Source organism: Patagioenas fasciata, chromosome 1 (assembly GCF_037038585.1).
Source record: "Patagioenas fasciata isolate bPatFas1 chromosome 1, bPatFas1.hap1, whole genome shotgun sequence".
In the NCBI taxonomy this organism is placed as follows: domain Eukaryota; kingdom Metazoa; phylum Chordata; class Aves; order Columbiformes; family Columbidae; genus Patagioenas; species Patagioenas fasciata.
The window spans coordinates 173,879,172-173,897,603 of NC_092520.1; the positions used below are offsets into that span (position 1 = coordinate 173,879,172).

Below are 18,432 nucleotides of genomic sequence, written 5' to 3' on the forward strand. Positions count from 1 at the left end.
CTCACAAACATCTCACTGTCACGTTCCACTTCCACAGCTGAGGGAGGAGGCAAAGAGGTGACCAAACAACTGCAGGGGCCCATCAGCGAGAGAGCCATTGCACAGATACACACATGTTCTGCTCAGACAAAAGGCAGACATCAAGCCAGCGCTGAGATGAGGCCACCGTGGCCCAAAGCAGCCACCTGGCTTGGCCCAGTCCTGGGTCCAGGTCCCATGTCACTACTAGAGACAGGTCACGCTCATCAATCACATTACAGTTCACTTCTGCTCTGGGAAAAGCTGTGATGATGCTCAGATCACCAGAACGCAGCGCCACGCTTCCCATCAATCCTAGTCAGAGAAAGGCCACCCAAATAGCTCAAAGGAGCAGAACAGCCATTGGGCTGCACCGAGGTGGCCAATGTCAGTGCAAGGCACCTAGCAGGCAGGACAGGGGAAAGCAGGTACGGCACAGGGATGTGGACATCCAGGTCGATTTATTACACACAGGAATGAAAATTTCCGTTAAAAAAAAACAAAACAAAACTGTTTGGGAATATTGTTGCTGGTTTTACAGGATCGGCCTCATGGTGACAAAATGAAAGTTGTAAGATTCTGGCAGGCCCTGGTGTCGTGTGTGGTTAAATCGCCTCCAGGTGAAGACAGGGAGCCCGCCCTGCACTGGGGGACCATTGATGGCAGTGGCTGTGAACGCGGAGGCCAGGCGGAAATCTGACACCTGTAATAAAGGGCAAGAGTTCAGGGCAAAAGGGTTGGTGGTGTTTGGATGTGCATCCATCCCACGGGGCAGGAACAGCTCTGGGAGGTTTTATAACACTACAGTAAAGAAAGCAAGAAAGGGACCACGCGTGCTGGCCAGGCCACGTTCCTCCCCTGTGCAGGGGCATCTGCAGCCACAGAATCGCCAGCACTGCAAGGTGGGGGCCAAACACAAGAACAAGCACAGGCTGCTCTCCAGCCCTTACACTATCCAGAGGGCGAGAGGCAGCACATCTGACCCCAAGACAACCCTCCCTGGGTTTTCTTGTCTCCAGAAGAGCTGAAGCTGCAGCAGGCAGCCCAGAGGGTCTGCCCTAAGCTTTGCTGCTGAAGTGTTAAGCACTTGGGCTGTCCCCTGGGGAACAGTCAGGCTAATTCAGGAAAGGACGAAGGCAGCACAGAGTTAATATTGCTGCCCAGATCCTGTCCTGTTCCTTCATTATCTCCCAAGAGGTCCCCAGCCTGCTCCATTTTCCCAAACTTAGAGACACTAAAATTGTCTTTATAACCTACTCCCTTATCAGACACCTCTACACAGCAATTTTCTGCATTCATCTGACAATCCCCAGCTCTGGCAGCTCCTACTGGCCACACTTGTGCAAGCTGGCTGGACCCACAGCACTGGCGATGCCAAAACAGCCGCCACAGGACCCATCCCAGCAACCAAACTCTTAATTCAGAAATGCAGCAGGCTGGACCCCACAGCATAAAACACTGTGTCACTTCCCAGCACACCAGGGCTGGAGAGCTGCTTGCTCAGGTGTTGCCCCTCACAGTGAAAATACCGCACGAGCTGCCTAGAAAAACTGCTGCTTTCTCCAAGATCTAAGGATTTTCGCCACATCCCTTTAAAAAACAAGCTGTTTCACAGAGAGGTGGAGCCCTGGAGCAGGGTGACTCACTAGACAGCCAGGCTTTTTATCAATGTAAAGCTAAAATGAGGCTGAAAACACATTCCTGTGGGCTCTGGGGAGGCACCCACACAGACCCCATGAACAGGAGTCTGAGGCTGTACAACAGTCACCTTCTCTGCATGATGGAAGATTCATTTCATTTCTTGGGCTCCTCCTACTGCAAGGCTTTAGGGTTTAACCCCTGAACACCACAAGTTCCCATGGACATAATTCTTACACACATCTCTCCTTGTACCCTCTGCCACTGTGCCAGGACTGGTGTCAGGGACAGGAGATGCAGCTCTGCACAGAATTACATCTCAGGATCTGCCCAAGCACCAGGATAACATGAAAAGAGGGAAGAGATAGGCCTGGTCGTGCCTGCCCTAGTGCAGGGAAACGTGGTACAGGTCTGACAGGAGCACAAACACGCTGCAGCAAACATTCAGCAGATATTGAAATGGGGGTAATTTACCTTGGAGTCGTAGCAGCCTGCAGGCACTGGGAAAGAAGGATTCAAGTCTTCTCGGCAGCAAATGGTGTTGCAAGGATTGTGTTCAGCATAAGGATCATGCTGGTAGTCTGGGGAGAAATGCAGTGGGGAGGGAAGGGAAGGAAAGAAAACAAGTTACTCCCCCTCACAAAAAGCTGATGCGAAGTGCTTGAGCCACTAAAAGCTGGATAAGTGCACTGGCAGAAACACGGCTGTACCACATTGCTCTCATGCTTCTCCCCAGGTACCACCTAGACATCAGTGCTTGAGACAGGACATTAAGTAGACAAGCTCCTAAGTCCATACAGCTGTTTCTGCATCCCAGGGACACTGCTGCCAACCTCTGACCACAAACACCTGCAACTCTACAAGGTGAAAGTTTGCAGGAACCTTGTCAGGAGAAAAAAAAAAAAAACAACAAAAAAGAGAGAGAAAATGAAGGAGGGGTGAAGGGAAAGGAGAAGTGCAGCAGTTAGAGCCTTTATTTTCCTGTTCTGGACTAAAATAAGTGGCAAGGAGCAAAGCCTTCAAACACCCATTGTCGTAGCTGCAAGCTAGGAGGGCAAGGTGGACAAGCCTCTATGTCTCTGAGCACCCTGCTACTCACAGCCCTACAGTAGCGACACTCCACCCTGGGAGAGGCCTCCAAACCCCCAGCCTGCTAATCAGCATGCTCCTTATAATTGGGAATAAAACCGTAGCATGTAAAGCTATCTGCACTTAGAAGTGGGCTTAGCCAGAAGTTTATCAACCTGGTTTTAATTCAGTTAAGGAGAAACCTGTGAGGGAAACGCAGAACATTACCTGCCAAAGATCATTTGCCTGATCAGAGAAAAAAGACCTTAAGTTTTACACTAAATTCTCTGGTCTGATCTGACCTAACTGTTGCTTAGGATTTAAAGTTTTCTAGATTGACAGGCTATAGATGTATTAGGTAGCAGCAATCCACAGAGTCTCTTGGAGAGTCAGAAGCTCTCTGGAAACATCAAACAGCAAGCCCAAAGGCGCTCCTTCTAGAAGGAATGCAGTTTTGTTTCTGTTAGAGTAATTGTAGCCTGCTTTCCTACATTGACAGTAAGCACGTGTTTTCTTTTGCTCTGCACCTAGGGTAATATAACTATGATCCAAGGAATAAAAGTAACACTGCTTTCTTAAGATCAGTTCTACAACACAAAAAGACATGTCTTACTGTTGTATCTCATGATGTACTTCATGCTTTCCAAGTTGGTCACCTTGCCCTGGTCACGACGGAAGATTTTTGCTCTCGGAGCAAGCTCATAAGAGAAATCCATTCCATACTTCTCAACGTATGCTGCATACCCACTGAGATTGTAAATCTTTTCATGGAAAGGGATATTGTATGAAGGCCAGTAACCTGTCAGAGACAAAACCCAATCTGTTAATCACTTAGAAAAGTTGAACGCTCTTGTTTATATCAGAAGAAAACCAAACCATTTTCCATACTGCATTGCCTGAACAGCATGTCAATGAATAACACGTCAAACTGGTTTGAACACAAGAAAACAAAGCAATAGTCACTGGCATGGCCAGGGATGACACCCAGTATAACACCACTGAGACAGTACCCAAGCAACCTGCCCCAGACTTCCACCCTGAGGACTCATCCTGCAAAACAGCTGAGATCAGACTTGCAGGATTCTTTCCCCACCTCTGCCCACCTCACCAAGGCAGAGTCACACACCGTGCTGAGGTGTCAGGGATGGATGAACACAGACAAACACACACGGACCACCAAGTCAACAGGGGTGAACAGGAGACAGGACTGCAAAGAGCACACACACACTTTGTGCGGTGGTGGCTGAAAAGCTGTGGTTGCACGCAGCAAATAAAGAAATGGCAGGGGGGAGCTGCACATTCACCAGTATCTGCCTTTGAGGGTTGAGAAGTGATTGAGCATCGCAGCAGAGTCCTGCCCTAAATTTTCAAAAAGCAAGTGCGAATCCTGCAGTTCTGTTAACTCTAAGGGGCAGGGTTACCAGACAGAACTCCAGAGTTTTAAGCAGGCAACATACAATGTGAAACGAGTCCAGTCTAGAAAGCAGAGAAGCTTGTAAAGAACCAGGAGACCATCCAGGTCAGGACCTGAGTACAGCAAGTTCTGCAAGAAATAAAAACAGACACCTGTACCTTAATTCTTTATTTTTTTGCAAGGTGGACACCAAGGAGTGTTCAGGCAGAGAGTATATAACATGAGCTAGTCCCAAGAGCAGCACACTTTCGGGTTCCCTCCAAAGCACTAGTGTTCCTGTTGTTGGTGGGGAATGCTGCTTCTTGGACCACACATCAGAATTTGGCTGAGAGATTCACTATCTAGGCACAGGTAAATGCAGCACTCCATGTAATAACATCAGCCCAGCACAACTTGCAGGGTCTGGCTGCAAGATGCTCCAGAAAATCCACTGGGGCTCACCAGGAGTGATACACACAGATACAAACCGAACTTCCTGACGGAGAGGTATGCAGCATAAGCTTAAGGACTGCTATAAGCTGGTAAAACCTGCCTGCTAGGCCTGGCAGGGTGAACAGTGACAAAACACAAGCCAGAGATGGTGTAAGGTTGAAAGAGGGTGAACAGGATGACATGGAGGCAGTAAAAATTCTCTGAAACAAAATGCCTTCTCCTCTGCCCATCAGAGCAACAGATCTCAGCAATACTGAGAGGCAGAGCAATGAGGATATTACGCATCTGGTGGAAGAGATCAAGATCCCAGGTTCTGATCTGATGCATTGTTTTTGATGCTGAGATCAATGTGCTACTCACTCACCATCAAGCAGCACGAATTGCAACCCACTCCTGTGCTCTATCTCTATACTGGAGACAGTATTGCCTCACCCTGTGAAGGGCAACATAAGAGATTCCTGGTTTTCAGAACTCACCTGCACTGGCCTACAAAACAAGCTGACATAAGCCATAAAAAAAAAAAAATCTTTCAATTTTCAAACCCATATAAGAAAATGTTTTTTCATCAGATACAGGGCTTACTACAGCAGTGCCTGCCTTTTCTCACCTGAGAACTCAGTTCTTATTCTCTGTTGTTTCTGGGTTTATGCTTGAAAGAGACGCAAAAACCCAATGCTGGTGCAAACTCACTTCAACCAAATGAGAGTGTCACAAGTGCGTTATCTTTGGATACCAGCTACAAGGCAATTATGTGCCAGAGTCAACTAATCTACAAATGCTTTAAGCCAGCACTGCTCTTGAGAAAGGCAAACTTGTCCTGCACCTGGGAACAAGGCAGGGGCCTCGATGGGACTTGTCTGGTGTCCTACATAGCATCGAGGAGTCCAAATCCACTGCATTCAGAAGCAGTGCTGGTTTACAGCAGCTGAGGTCTCCAAGGCAGCACCTGTTGGGTGCTCAGCCCACCCTGTGTGCTGAGGACTGGCCTTTTGATGTTTTAACTTGCAGAGACTGACTGCTGTGTTATCCAATACACTGGCAAAAGCCATACTGTACATGTAAAATAATATGTTTCACCACCTGAACTACACACAAACACTGGAAGATGAGGTGCAAAAGCCTGCTTTCAGATCTTCAACATACAAAGGAGCCAGAGAAGCATAAGGGAGAGACACAGGATTTTTCCAAGGTATCAATGAGAACCATCTTATAAAACTATATTGACATTGCAGTAACACCTAGAATAAGCCAGAACTTTCCAAGGAACCAGACACAATGAAAAATTCCAAAGGGAAACAAACCCAGCTGCTAACAGAAATGCATGACCAGTCATTTTGATGATGAAGAGCAATTCATCAATTCACCTCTTCAGCATGTGATTAGAGAAGGGAGCACAAAGGACCAGACACACATTTAAATCCGTGGAATGAGCTCAGGCTTTTGGATGCTGACATGAAGTGTCTAGAAAACACTTGTGAATGGTACCTGACAGAAGGCGTTTTGCTTTACCCAGATTTTTACTTGTTTGTTTCCCATGAGGTTGTTGCTAGGGGATTAAGGAATCTTTTAAACAACAAATATCTATCAGATAACAGAGCTCCAGAAAAGTTCATGAGCTGGTTCTAACATAGAACTTTTCTCATATTTAAAAGTTCATCTCCTTGTATGGTTACCCACTCACCAAATATTTTGAATAACCCACAGGATCACAGTTATTTAGTAGCACTTCAAACAAACCTCACTTTTTTCCTCATGGACCTCTGAGACAGGACAAAATAACAACAGGCAAAAAAAAAAAAAAAAAAAGAAAGAAAAAGAAAGAAAATAGAAATAAATCTATTTTTTCCCCTCCCCTGCTTCTAAGAAACACAGATGCTCACCACATTTCTGTCGCAACAGAGGGATGCTCTCACAAAGCTTTCTAACTCAGCACTGGTGTTCACTAAACCCTTCTCACATACGAAGCACAATCGTCCATCAGCCGGCACAAAGAGATGGGTTTCCTAAGCCAGTAACTACTACAGGAGCCATTACCTTTTCGGAGAACGTTCGTTTGATCAGAATACTCCACAAGGGTTGGGATCTGCTCAACAATGTACAACGCACCCTCATCAAGGCTCTTCTGCAGCCTGACCTTCTTCAGGTCCAGCACCATGTACTGATTGTTGTAGGTCCCTTGGTATGAGAGCAAAGAGGGAGTTATGTGTCCTGCCTGGAGAAGCAAAAGGATTCAAGGGGGAGAGGGAACACATACTTTTTCTCGAAGATGCCTATGAAAGTTTACTTACCAGAGTTGTACCTCGAGAAGGTTTCTGCCCAAGTTTTGCCATCCTCTGCCATCATGTTCGCAATGCGGACCCTCTGCCAAGCGAACAGGGATTCAGGCACTACTTGCTTAAGGAGGGTTTCATTGAACACACTGTTAGTGGTCTGCAACATCACCAAGCCGCTGCCTAGTATGTAGAAGTCATCCAGGGACACCAAAAAGCCTTAAAGAGCAAGAGTAAAAAAACTGTTATCATCTTTTTGAACTTTTGATCTACTTAGAGAACAAAACAGAGAGACAAGACAAGAGGACGTGAATGAGTCAACATATGCATGTTTGAAATCAAACTGTATAAATATTAAAGATGAGGTGGCAACTTCTGCCACTGTTTTAAGCCCACCTGACAACACAATTTCTCATTTATCATGTTTTCCATACACAACCTAATTCTTTGTCTAACGTGTTTGCTTCATGTTTGCATCCCAAGCTTGGAAGTTTCTTCTTCATATGTCAAGCTATGTCTCCTCCTTATGTTGAGGATAACATATTGTAAATGTCTAGTGATGGTTTCTAACAAAGAACATCTCTTAAATCATAAACTGCATCCTGTATATGGGAGAAAGTTTCACCTGCTCCTCTTTCTGACATGTCCTTGAGTTTTCATGCCCATCAGCCCTGCAAACTCAACACAGCAATGGATCTCTGGGCAGGATTCCCTTCCAGGTTACATGCCAACAGAAGTCCCAGGTCCAATTGCAGATCCCAGGCCAGGAGGTGGCAGATGGAGCTGCAAAGGTCAGCTGTAATACCACGGATAGCATGGTGACTACTCACAGAGCAGAAATAACTTGACTTTGAAATTCCCCAGTGGATCCAGGGCTGCCAGACTGGGGAAGAAAGGGTGTTAACTGAGCTCCTGATGAGGAAGTCATCTAGAACCCGGTATCTTGTTAATGAGTTTTTAATGGTATCACTCTTGTAAGTGTACAAAATGCTGCACAACAGCATAATAGTTGAGTTCCACCATGAAATCTTCTACAACAAGCTTTATAATGCCCTCTGCAAGCAAACTAAGGTCAGCAACCCATGACAACCAGAAAGAAAACTCAGCTCTGCCTCCTGTTCCTGGGCTTTCATCATCTCCTTCAAGCAAAAGTAATGTTTAAGGGCTCTGTTTCTGCAAGATTCCCTTAAAGTCTCAAGTTCTCAAATCAGAGCAGGTCCACAAAAACATACGTTGTGGTCATCTGTTCTCTAAAAATATGTCAGCACAGAACAGGCAGAGCACCCTGGCAAGTTGTGGTTCCTCGTATTTTATTCTCGGAGACAGAAAAAGTGCACCAATAAATTACGTACATCAACAGTAGAGCTCCCTCTTAAGTAAGTAGGGACAAGAAGAGAAACACTCTAAACCTGACTCTGCCAGTCTATTTATACAAAGACGTGGGACCCTCCAGCAATAAACTGTTGTGTAACAAGTCAAGTGGTTGCCTGGAGTTAAGAAATGAAATTGTTAAACAACTGTGATTCAAATTGAATGCCAATTCCCATGTGGGTGCCAGTACGAAGTGCCCTACTTCAAAATAAACTAAACAGCTTTTTCTTCTTTTTCAATCAACAGCTGAGATAAAACAGAAAAACTCAAAGCAAATGTCAACACAAGGAATGATGCAGAATTAACTGAAGTTTGAGCTCTGTAATTCAAATAACTTGCAAAACACAGCTAAGCTGAAAAACAGGGGATTTTCTTCAAGGCCTCAGTATTTACCCAGTTTTATCCTGCAATGTTTGATAACACAGCGTGTCTTCCATGATACACCATTACTAGCCTAATTATTCTGAGGAATCATTTTGACTTAAGGCATAGACACCCTTGAAACAAAGGGACGTTAAAACACACACCTCAGGTTTATCCAGGGCAAAGACATCCACAAAAATAGAAGCTGGGTGAAGCCTAGAGTTATTAACATATATTTATGTCTTCTTATGTCATTCTTGCCTTCTTACGTATGAGAATACGTTGTAATTGAATATGTCTTTTATGTCATCTGTTATCTCCCTGTATGTTTCACCTGCTTTTACTGTAAACCCATCTCCCATTTTTATCCAGAAACACTCCATCAAATTTGGTTTTGGTTGGTTGGTTTTTGTTTATTGTGTGGGTTTGTTGTTGGTTTGGTTTGGTTGGGGGCGAGGGGCAAGTTGACGTTCAGGGTTTGTGTTTTGTTTGGGTTTGGTTTTGGTGGGTTTGGGTTTTTTTGTTTTGTTTTTTGTTTGGGTTTTTTTTTTTTTTTTGGGGGGGGTGGTTTGTTTTGTTTGTTTTCCTCTCTCCAATGAATCTGACTCCTTCTACATAAAAACTAGCAAAAGCACTTCTGATTGCATCTCTGCATCTGTGCCATTTAGATTCAGTTTCCAGTCACCACTGAAAAACTGAAGTTTCCAGAGTGTGGAGTTTCATTCATCATGACAACATTAATCAGCCAAGAAAAGCAAAATGTTTTTTGAAATCTGAGCCACAGTGTTCTCCAGAGAACCAAGCACACCAAGGAGCATGTAGGGCGTAAGAGGTTCCTGGCAGCTATTGTTCCTGAAGAGGCAGGTTGCTGCTTTCTGAACCAGATGGCATCAAGTTTTTTGGTGTTTTAAAAGGTCATTGTGCTCATTCAAGCACAGAAAGGATCAGTATTACAGGCTGGAAGTCAGAGACATGAGGTCTATCCACCACCTCACAGAAATGAGAGTAGCTCCCAGCTGAGATGCTCCAGGCTACAAACACACTTGACAATGAGAAAGGAGATGTCTTCTCTGGATTAGTTTTCTTAATCCCATCAGCAGCTGCTTCTCATGCCAAGACTGAGCTCTCGCCAGCTGCCTGCTTTCCACTTGCAGACCTCTCCTTGGCACTAAGAAATAGCACATCCCACACTATGGCTCTGGCTTCTCACCTCCAAAGTGCATCAGACACTTCCTCTGCTTCCCTCCACTTATTGAAGGGAGCAGGGAAGTAAGAAACAGTCTGGCAATACCTCATGAGCAAACTGGTCCCCTGAATACAAGGCTACCACCCTTTTCATGTCTTGTTCCTCCTACCTCTTGCTCAGGCTGTGGGGAAGCACAATGCTGCACTTTCTGATCCTGCACTCACACCAGATTACTTCAAGGCAAGGGACACATTACCTCTCTCTCCTGCCTTAGCACCATACATGAGACATCCATCAAGACAGCTTGTGCCACCTTGTTCCCACGTCACCGCCTGTCTCAGACACACAGCAGACCAGAGGAGCAAAGGTGGCAGCAAAGTTCTTCTCAGTTGTTTTACTTAAACTGCTAAAATCAGAGTAACACACTTAACAAGACTGTGGCTCAGCCCAGAGAAAGTAGGTCTCTACCCAAGCCAGAGTGTTTGGGTCCAAACAGCAGGTTCGGTTTCCTAAATGGGCTTCAAAACTAACTGTTCAAGAAGCAGTCCACCCAAGCAGATGGAAATCTTGTGAGCTGCTGTCCAAGGAAAACTGCAACTTTAATCAGTTAATTGGGCTCATTTCTCTAAATGCCTCAACAAGGCAGTGTAGAGCAGTGACTGCACTGCAGGGGTAGGGACAGGACATACTAGATAGGCAGGACATATTAGCTATGTCCTGCAAAACATAGCACCTACCTAGTCTCTGTCATCTCATTTCTTACCCTCCCAAATGAGCACAGCTTCACTCTACATTTGTTACCAACTGCAACGTGTCTGTACCATTTAAGTGCTCTCTGCTAGGTACAGATTCAACAACCGCATTAAGTGTGTATGTCCAGAACCTGAACAAGACACTGAAGTAAGGGGTGCCCAAGCATTCAGCTCAGAGACATTCCTCATTTCCAGAAATTCACAGGGCTGTCCTACATGCAGCTCTGCACAGATGCCTTCAACAGAAGAGAAAGCCAACACTGTGAGCAGAGTCCAAGTGAAAATCAGAATTAGCATGGAAATGAGGAGCAAGTAGCTAAATCATGCTGCAAAAGCAGAGATCACTACTACCACTCATCTCCACTTGATTGTGCTTCTGCAGCGCTCCTGTTGCTCTGAGAAAGGGACGAAGCAGCAAAGAGAGGATCTGCGGTAAGAGGGTGTTAGTAACAGAAATCAATTTTACAAGATGTTCCCTTCTGGAACAGATGCAAAAACTGATTCATCCTTTGCATATCGTGTTTTACCTAATAAGGGATTTGAGTATACTCTTATCTTATCAACCTAGCATTTATCTTAGCCCAAATATGTCTAGAATGAGAAGAAGTATATACAGTATCTCTGGAAATTGAACAAGTCAGTAGTTATGCAATTATAGAGTAGTGTGCATGTGCAGTACCCAAAGGTGAAAAGGACAGAAGCGATGAAGACTACTTACTTCATCCTGAAGACCCCCTGAAAGACCACCAGGGGACACTGCGCATGATCAAAGTAGTTCCAAGGTGTTGCAATCGATGTTGCAATAAATGTTGAGTAACTATTACATATCCTAATGATCCTAATGAATATATGAATATGTATGTGAATGGACTGTATAAATATTGTGCAACTTAAACTGACCGCTGAAGCCAGCTTTGGGTGCGAACCCCTGGTTTCCCAGCGCTGAAATAAAGCACCACACATAACTATGCCCATGGTTATGTGTCCTGATTGCTAACAAAGGGACATCTGAGCAGGCTGGCAGGAATGCGGGGAGCTGCTGCAGAAGCCAGGATGGACTCTGCAATTCCTGCCTGTCCTCCTACCTGCTCAGTCCCAGCAGAACCAAGGAAGCATGAGGCCCTCTAGCTATCACACACACATTGACATGCATCAGGGTTAGTGAATAGTCTTAGATCCTTTGAGTCACAAAAATGTTAATTTTTGCAGTGTAGCAGCCTGACTTTTGAAATTCAGAAAACAATCTGGACAATTTAATCTCTGATTTCAGGAGAAATCACAGAGTTGGCACATTTCTTCTGAGAAGGCAAATGACTCCTTGAAGCTTTTCTGACACACCTTTTGCACAGCAGCAGAATTTTACTTCACATCCAACATATTAGATGACAGAAATATTTTAATTACTCAAGTGTCACTGAAGGCCTGGAAGGACAACTGCCTTTTAATACTCTGTTTCCTCCAAAAGTCAATACTTCTATGTACATCATTAGGAGACTTTAGTAGCTTGGCCATTATTACTGGTTCTTAGTGTCTACCAGGATGTAGAATAAGAGAATAACTTGCATGCAGGGAGAACTTACAATCGTCAAGTTGAACTGTGGCCAGGACCTGCAAATTCCTTGGTCAGATACCCTGAAAATATAAGGCTTCATCTCATCACAACATGGAGCAGAGGAATTTGGCAGTTCCCTCCTTCCTTCCTGCATGGTGTCCCTAGATCATTACCAGGTCAGTTCTTTGGCGCTTACTCATGCCCTGGAAAACTGCAAATTCGTGAACTACACCCACAGCTAACGCAATGTGCCGTAGTCAATGGATCTTGCTTACCTAGTGCTTCTGAAAGTATCCTGTAATTAGGCAGTCACTGAGTACACTTTGCATACCACAGGTCTCTCAGACTTCACTGTAGCCATGGGAATTATGTTTTGCAATAATTCTAACTCAGTTTTGTCAGTAGAAGTACACCTGACCACATCCCCACGTCAGAGTCTACCCGACACAAGCAAGCTTTTAAACGAGCCATCTCTGCAGACCCCAGCACCTCATAGAAGCCCCCTCGGATTTTGGACACTAGTGAACAGACCCTGACCATTTCAGCATAGTAGCAGGTGACTGTCAGGTATCCTCCCATCCACAAAAGCATCCCAGACATATGACCACAGACACCCACTAAAAATAAAATACTAAATGCTCTGCATGGCCGATCCTGACCCCCAATTTGAATCTGCAGCACAATGCAATATTTGTGAAACAGAGCCACATTGTGCTGAAGGACAGTACTCTTCTCAAGAGTATTCCTGCTGAGAGGTATGAGATACAAAATAACTTCCTATACATTCAGCCAGTGAACAGAGTTCAGATAGAAACCTTGGCTTTCTACCAGGTTACATGGGCTTGGCAAAATTCCTTGCAGCAAGCGACTGAAATTCCTCCAAGGGTATCAGAGATAAACCCAAGCTCTTGAAAGGCTGTACAGTTAGGCATTTGCCAGAATACCTCTACTCTCTCCTCAAAGTAAAAATACCAGTTGCCAGAAAATGCCACATTCCTGAGGGTCACTGAGGATGGTCAGAACCCCACAAGAAAACAAACAAACAAATTTTAAAAAAAGCTTTAACATTAAATTAATGCAACTGCTTTTCAAAACAGTTTCCCAGTCATAATTTCGGGAATCCCTGCCATGAAGGACCCTCGCCTTTGTAGTAAGGCAGGTAACAGTAATTCAACAAAGCACAGTTTGAAATCATCAGCCAACAAAATTTCATCAGAATCAGACAGTCTCTTATGTTACATACATCACTTTTTAAGTTTACAAAGATTCTTGAGTGTTTGGGTATTTTTGAATTTGAAATTCCACCTTTAAAAACTTAAGCAATCCTTAGTCTTAGAGTTGCTTTCGTTTTTCATGTCCATGTTTCTTGGTGCTACTCTGGCAACAGCACATATTTTACTACTGAAACATTAACTGCTGGCAATTTCTAACATTCTTCCAGGGAAGTTGAGAATATTATGTGCTGCCTAATGTTCCCAAGGGAGATTTTAAATATTCTGGCTAGCTATATTACTAACACATGAAATAAGCATGGAAAAATATTTCCCTCTGCAATTTCTTACAGAGAAGCTGGAAGAGCGAGATGTGGAGGAAAAAACAAACAAGTGACAAACCAAACTGAAGGTTTGCTAACCCAACACTGAATAAGTCAATACAATTTCAAATGGCAAGTGTTGATACTCTCTAATAATCCCATTACAGCACGAGTCACTCTGCAGTGGTAAACAGAAGCACTCAAAACTGTTATTACTAAACACACCAATGCTACAGGCAAGGTGAGAAGTTCAACACATGAGGTGACGGCAGACTACACCAGTAGAATACAAAGCAGCACGTTTGTGCCGGTGGTAGACTATTTACCTAGCACTACCAGAGCACTGAGGGTGATTAATCAACAACAAAAGACAACGACAACATTGTGTTCAAGACGGAAACTTGCAGATGACATTTTGTCCTCTCAATGGCTAAAAGTTTTAAGGTAGCTTGAAGCCAGTGCTTGTTGAGGTATCAACCTTCTTATAGACAAGACATCTACAAGACAGTAAGATGGTCCATGCTATCTTGGATATGGACATTGTTATGGTTTTCTTGACTTTACCTGGGTAACTGCTGAATGAGATGCGGCTGGTGCTGGTGTCTGGATCACCTATATTGAAGTTCCAGTGCTTATATATTCTCAGTGTGGCTGCATATGTAAACCAACTGGAATGGGCAAAATATATATTCTCATATCCAGGCAGAACCTGGAAAACAGAAGTAGAAAGATTAATAATTTCAGATCCTATTATACTCTGAATGATTTGTACTTGATAGAAACTGGGAGAACAGCTTGTTTTAAGTAGTTTGATTAATTGCATTGTTCAAGAAGAAGCAGATTCTTGTGCTTTTAACTGTGTTCTTAACAATGAATTTCTGAAACCTCTGAAAATAATTCTTGTCTATGTGCTGTTTTCAATTTTTCAAAATGAAACAGCTTAGGGTTTTTTGTGACACCTGTGGGACACATGGAATGTTTTGTTTCCCCAGGTTTCTCTTGAATATTTGTATTTACGTATTCAGACCAGCTCTCTGCAAACATATCCAACATTAACTTAGAACGTGCTGTTTCTGTGAAAGTGCCTCTGGGTGACTTTAAAGAATTGAAGTAAATGCAAGGAAATTAATTTTGAAAAGGTAAATATATAGGCCATATTTTCAAAGTATTTCCCCGCTTCTAAGATTTGTTGTTAGCTCAGAAACCTCTAGCAGTAGGCAAACAAATGCTTCTCAATTTAAGGTGAATATTGTTACTCTGGGATACATGGTGTCTTCATATGCTGATTAGATCTGTGATAATTTTAAGTGAAAAATTGAATCACCACCATGATGTATCAGACACTTACTTTAAAAGGTTTTTTTCTGTCATTACCCTCATTGGAAAGCTGTTCCAGAGTATTGCTGTTAACACTTGGAAAACATCAGCTACTTGCACCCATTTGTTGTTCTGCTAGCACTGCCTTTTAGTGTAAGTAATCCTCTTCCTCCCTGCTTGTTTGCCCCGTGTATTTTGTAGACACAACACCCCCTTTCAGACTTCATTTGGCTAGGTGAAGCCAATTACCCTCTCCCAGCCTCCTCTTCATGGTAGTTCCCCATTCCCTAGTCCAGGGGTGTCAAACTCATTTTCACTGGGGGCCACACCAGCATCGTGGTTGCCTTCAAAGGGCCAAATGTAATTTTAGGACTGTATAAATGTAGGAGTAGTTACAAAATGAGTTCGACAGCCCTGCCCTAGTAATTCTAGTAACTTTTCCTTGTCAGTCTCCATGGTTTCGGTCTGGTTTGTTTTTTCCCTGCCTTGAAGACAAGTAAAAACAGACCCAGAATCCTATGGAGGCACAAACAACAACTGCGTAAAAGCACATTGATTGACAGAAGTCTCTTTATGCACGTGCAATGTAAACAGTGAAGACTCCAAAAATGGAGACTCATGACATGGCAGATCAGCACAGTCACTGGAGATTAAGTTCTTGGCGCTCACCTTGATGAGGGCAGAGCAGTGACCCATATCCCACTGGTATTTCCCATGGCCTCCTGGCTCCACGTTGCACTGCCCACTCCTTGCGGGATACTCAAACAATGCAGGAATGAGGTCCAACAGGTCTCCAACAGCATTCAGAAACTGGACATCAAAAACGCTCAGTGGCTACGGAAAGGGAGGAAAAAGACCACAAGAAGCACTTTCAGACAGAAAAGCATCAGGACAGTCTGAGCTGCTATAATTTTTCTTTTGCTCTCGTAGGAAGCTCTTATGGGGTCTATGAAATACCTGCTCACAAGGCCCAGATGCTCTAACTCAGCGTCAAATTAGGTACCGAGGTATTTTTAAGCATCTGGTCCTTGTAGTGGCATTACCAATGCTAACATTTCTGACAAAAGCAGCAGACACTAGCAGTAACTTATATAAATTCAGTGTCTTAGCAAACAGCATACCAATCAGTCTGCTGCCACTGTTATGCTGGGATAAAAGTAAGATTTATTTTCTTTTTGGTTTATCCACATGCCTTTGAAGAGCCTCACATTAACAAACGCTCTGGGGAGCTTTCAGATTTTTATAAAGACTGCAATTTAAGACATGAAAAGGAGGAAGCAAACGAGGGAAGCAAGATATGTTAACAATACTAATCAAGTATGGAAGTAACTGAAGAGAAGGAGTCGGTCAAAAGGCATTTGCTATGCTACATGCTTACAAAAATCCCTTATGGTTAGAGCTAGCCAGGGTTAAACGCATACTGCCTGTTGTGCAACACACTCTTCAGAACCTTCTCTTAATTTGCCTCTTCAAAAATACAAGCTTCACAGAGGTTTAACCTCAACCTCCAAAGACTGTTTTCTAAATCTCCCTTGTTTTTGCTTGCACTGTGCCCTTAGTAAAGGCAAGACTTAAGGAAGTCAGAACGCACATCACTATGGATATGAATAGTAATTTTAGAAGGGGACATAATTGTATAGCTAAGAAACACACTGCTTGCAATACAAATCACTGTTATTAAATCATTTAGATGACCTCGCTACAAACCGCAGTAAAGGGGAGTCAAGGACACAGAAAAAGTAAACAGCGCTAAATCCATTTACTTTTTTTTCAGAAAGCTGTATTCAAGAATTTGCAACAGGAAAACAAAAATAATGTAAACTCTAGTCTATATATCTCAGGTGAAGGAATCAAAACTTCCCACAATGCTTATCAAGACAAGAGAGAGAAATAAGCCGTTCTCATAACTAAAATAACACATTGCAGAAGGCCCTAAGAGCAGTTATAGTTTGAGAAGGAAATTCAAAGCAAGCTTCAGGTTACATTGCTTAGTCCATCATGTTTTTACTTTAAGGATCCAAACAGTGAGCAGCAAAGTCCACAACTGATAAACATCACAAGATGTATCTTTGGATAGTTTTAAGCAACTCAGCGGTATGAATCATTTACAAACAAGTCCCAACAACTGCTGTCTCATTGGAACCTATATAGAGAGACTTGGAACCGTTTCAGCACAATTTTTCCCCATCCAGGGGCAGTTAAAGGTCTGCAAGCCCACCACGCAATGAGGAGAAGCTGGTTTTCAGTGTCCAATTTACAGAGGCATTACTGTATGGCACCACCAGGAGGGGAGCAAAGAGAATCGCACATGAGAACGCTCAGCCAGCCCTGAGACATCTGTTTGGCAAGTACATATTCTCCTCCATAAAACCTGCCTTCATTGCAACATATACAGGTAGCTACACTGATCCTGCTGCAGCATCCCCTGGAATTGTCTGTATATTTTTAAGTCTCACATTTCTGTGCTATCTTACGCTCATTTCAAGTCAAAAATTCAGTAACCACTAGGAAGCCCATTCAAGCTAGAACAAAGGTGCCAACCAAAGAAGCTATTAGAACTACACACATAGACAGGTGGCCAGAGAGCAGGAGGAAATACCCACTCAAAGAAAGAAGCAAAGGTTATATAAATTCCTAAGGCTCCACTGGGTGAGATTAGGCTACCAGCCAAAACATCAGAGAAGTAAAAGAGGAACTAGGTTGTTAAGTACCCACTAGGGTTCTGGCTTCTGTTTGCCCTTTTGAGGAAGAAAGCAAATTTCGTTCCAGTTTATTCCAAGAACTCATTGCTCTGCTTGGATAAACCTCACTTTGCGTTTAAGATTGTCTGATGCTCAGCGACAACACACAAGCACAGCGCAAAGAGGTTCTGCAGTCTCAACCAAACCATGCATTCAAACAGAAGACTTTAAAGTCTGCAATGCAGGCCAAAGCTGAGAATTTCAGGAGTGGCCTGAAGCACCTGCCACAAGGCTGAGAGCCCCAGTTCAGGAATTTTCTACAGCTGATTTCCGGGATATACTGAGAAGTTAATCAGTGTCCACCAGCAAAAATTAGACCAAATAAAAAAATCATTAGAAGTGCTTAATATAAGGCATACTAAAATGTTTTATGATCACCTTCTCCCATCTCACACAGCAATGTCAGAAAAACTCCTTGCATGCATGGTTTACATCCTGAAGAAGAGTGAATGAATGAGCTAAATGGACAAGTAGAGAGGTGGTATAGCCATGACAAAAGAAAAAGTCCTGTTGCTAGAATGTGTGGCTCCTCCCCTAGGGTCCTGTCCTGAACAGCAAAAAAATCAAACCCCAGATTGAGTTTGAGTTTCATCAGCTATAAGGAGAAATCAACTTAGAAAGGGGAGCAGATATGCAAGAACCAACCTTAAATGCTTGCCTACATGGGACATTAAAATATACATCATCCTGTAACAATAGTTTTCCAGTAACTTCCCCATACGTGAGCATTCTCGGCACAAAATAAGGAAGTACGAACAGAGAGCTGTCCCAGAATC

At 43.6% G+C, this 18,432-nt stretch overlaps 1 protein-coding gene across 1 annotated transcript in view; it reads right to left on the reverse strand.

Annotated features, from left to right (window-relative positions):
• Positions 1-462: 462 nt before the first annotated feature.
• Positions 463-18,432, reverse strand: part of PLBD1 (phospholipase B domain containing 1) — a 40,096-nt gene continuing 22,126 nt past the window's right edge. Inside the window, exons 5-11 of the mRNA XM_065847867.2 lie at positions 15,585-15,749; positions 14,163-14,307; positions 6,859-7,059; positions 6,605-6,745; positions 3,338-3,523; positions 2,131-2,237; positions 463-721 (exon numbers count right to left, since the gene is read on the reverse strand). Of these exons, the coding sequence (XP_065703939.1) occupies positions 554-721; positions 2,131-2,237; positions 3,338-3,523; positions 6,605-6,745; positions 6,859-7,059; positions 14,163-14,307; positions 15,585-15,749 (1,113 nt within the window). The 3' untranslated portion in view covers positions 463-553. The remainder of the gene's footprint in view (positions 722-2,130; positions 2,238-3,337; positions 3,524-6,604; positions 6,746-6,858; positions 7,060-14,162; positions 14,308-15,584; positions 15,750-18,432) is intronic.